A 2,436-nucleotide genomic window follows, 5' to 3' on the forward strand; every position below is an offset into this window, starting at 1 on the left:
TTTAGATCGCGATATTTTAATACCATTAACATTAATTTCAACGCGCGATACCTGACAAAAATTTTTCTCGCCGGAATGATGAAATACATTTGTGTTCCGTGAACAAGAAATTCAACGAACGGCGATATCGCCTCGTTATTTTCTAATTGACGAATCCAAAAGCAAGTAAACACATACTCTGGCTTATTACGCAAACTTGCAACATGACAGTGCATCAAGATTTTCGCAGAATCGATCTCACTCTTTGTAACATCGTAATAATATTTCTTTCCGAGAATAATAGGGAAATATTGTGTATCTCAATAGGAAACATCATAAAAAAAGGAATGTCGATTCTGAAAGAAATTTCACGGATATGTTACAAATTAATCGTTTAAATCGAACAACATTTTTTTTTTTTTCTTCTAAAATTTTGTTCTCGTGTACAACACTCGCCTACTGCTTAAAAAACAATAAATAATTTTCTTCTCCATTTTCAACGATTCTTAAAAATAAGAACATTTTGAACTTGATTTACGTTCACGCATTCGCACATGCACATACACACACATACACACACGCACGTGCACGCGCGCGCATATATACATACGTTAAATTCGTCCATCGTCTACAAAATTCGAAACATCAATTCCAATAACCACCAACATTAATATCATTTAACTCTTTAGGTGATTGTTTGCTACACCTAATTGCAAATAAATCCACCGTGTCGGTGCAAACACAGTGGTTGGCCATTGATTGTACAAATTTGCTAGGTAAAAAGTGTCCGTCTCTTTGATAACGTGTATCTCTTCTCTCGTGTATAGTATATCATCAACGTAGCTTATCGTTTGCTATCAATAGACTCGCATCAACGACCGCCCACATTAACTGATCTACGCATCAATGATTAAATTTTTTCGATGAGTCCCTCTCTTCCCAACTTCCTCATTCCCATTTACAGTTCCAATCCAATGCAAATTTTTCTCGTTCCTCGTTTTCTCGTAACCATCCACAAGGATGATTCTTCTAAAGTTTTTCAAAAATTATCTTAATATTTTGTTCTCTAAATATTTTTTCTATTAATCACTTCCACACTTTTCTTGAAATACTTGGAAAAAAGAGAGAAACAAGAAAGAAAAACAAATTATATGTAAAAAGATGATATCAAATAGAAATATTACCTATTTTATCCATATTAAAATGAACGTCAATTTCACAAACTTATTTATTTATTCGATCAAATTATGCGCTGTAAACGGTAAATTAACTTTCGTCAATATTTAATATTTGCTCTGTCAAATATTTCTGTCTTTTACCATTAAACTCATTACTTAGGAACATCATCAAATTCGATGAAAGAAAATATTAGCCATCACCTCTTAACATTAACACTATGGCAATACTCCTTTAAGTCTCCGTAACTTTTATATATATATATATGTAAAGCCATGATCAACTTTCTTTTCTTTCCATAAAGGGGATCGAATTTTTCATTTGAGATTAAATCGGTTTTTCTTGCGATTATCGTAAGAAGACCGCGAATTTTCTTTTTCGTTAACGTTGCTCTTTCGTGATTTCTTTCGTTGGAAGTATAAAAATATAATTTCAGGATATGTCGATACATTGCGGCTGAATATCGAGCACGTCCAACTTCCTCTCCATTATTATTACGGAACCATTGTTCAAGGGCCAATCTCAAAATTTCAAAATATATTGAATCCTTAAAAGAATAACAGAATCCTTTTGATCCAAACTTGGAAGATCACCAAGTGGTCTCGAAAGGATTTCGAACACGTTGAGAGATCGGTGTATATCGATGTATACAAATTATGCGGGAGGAGGAGGAAAAGAAACAAAATGATAATAAATTAGAAACGGTGAGAAATGACAAACACATTCGATGGAAACTTAAGATGACGAGGTGAGAAGGGGCCTTCTTTGAGCGGTCTCCTTGCAATCCTGAGGGACGTCCGGTTTTCGAATCGTTTTCGATTTCCGCCTTAATTGGTTGCACTTTTCTGCCTCTGTTTCCTCCTCGATCGTCTCGAAATTATCCTCTTCCATGCTCTTGTCCGCCATTTCCTTCGACTCGATCTCGTCGACGCTGCTCCAACTGTTGTCGCTTTCGCTATGCTCCCTCTCTTTCTTCCCACCGTTCATCTTTTCCTTCTCTTTCTCCCGACAGCCTCCGTTTTCCTGCGCACATCATTCGTTACGGTGAACATTAAGCAATAAGCGGTTAATTTTGTAGAAACCAACGCGTGTGAAATTTCAGTATCGTTATCAAGGTGGAAAATTACATCAATGATTGCGTTACTTTACATTTATGTGACATATACATGAATAATTTGAAATGTTTACTTTACGTGTGAGTAATTTGAAAAAAAGTTTAGTTATTAAAATGAATAAAAAAAATGTTCGATTGATATAAATTAAAAAAAAAAAAAAAAAAAA

At 34.5% G+C, this 2,436-nt stretch overlaps 1 protein-coding gene across 2 annotated transcripts in view; it reads right to left on the reverse strand.

The window, feature by feature from the left end:
• Positions 1–1,503: 1,503 nt before the first annotated feature.
• The window catches only part of LOC102673160 (beta-3 adrenergic receptor-like), a 10,509-nt gene continuing 9,576 nt past the window's right edge, over positions 1,504–2,436 (reverse strand). For both annotated transcript variants that reach the window (XM_031511367.1, XM_006617428.2), the window contains one exon: positions 1,504–2,178. In XM_031511367.1, coding sequence (XP_031367227.1) covers positions 1,891–2,178 — 288 coding nt within the window. In that variant the 3' untranslated portion in view covers positions 1,504–1,890. The remainder of the gene's footprint in view (positions 2,179–2,436) is intronic.

This window comes from Apis dorsata, unplaced genomic scaffold (assembly GCF_000469605.1).
Source record: "Apis dorsata unplaced genomic scaffold, Apis dorsata 1.3 scaffold_309, whole genome shotgun sequence".
Lineage (NCBI taxonomy): Eukaryota > Metazoa > Arthropoda > Insecta > Hymenoptera > Apidae > Apis > Apis dorsata.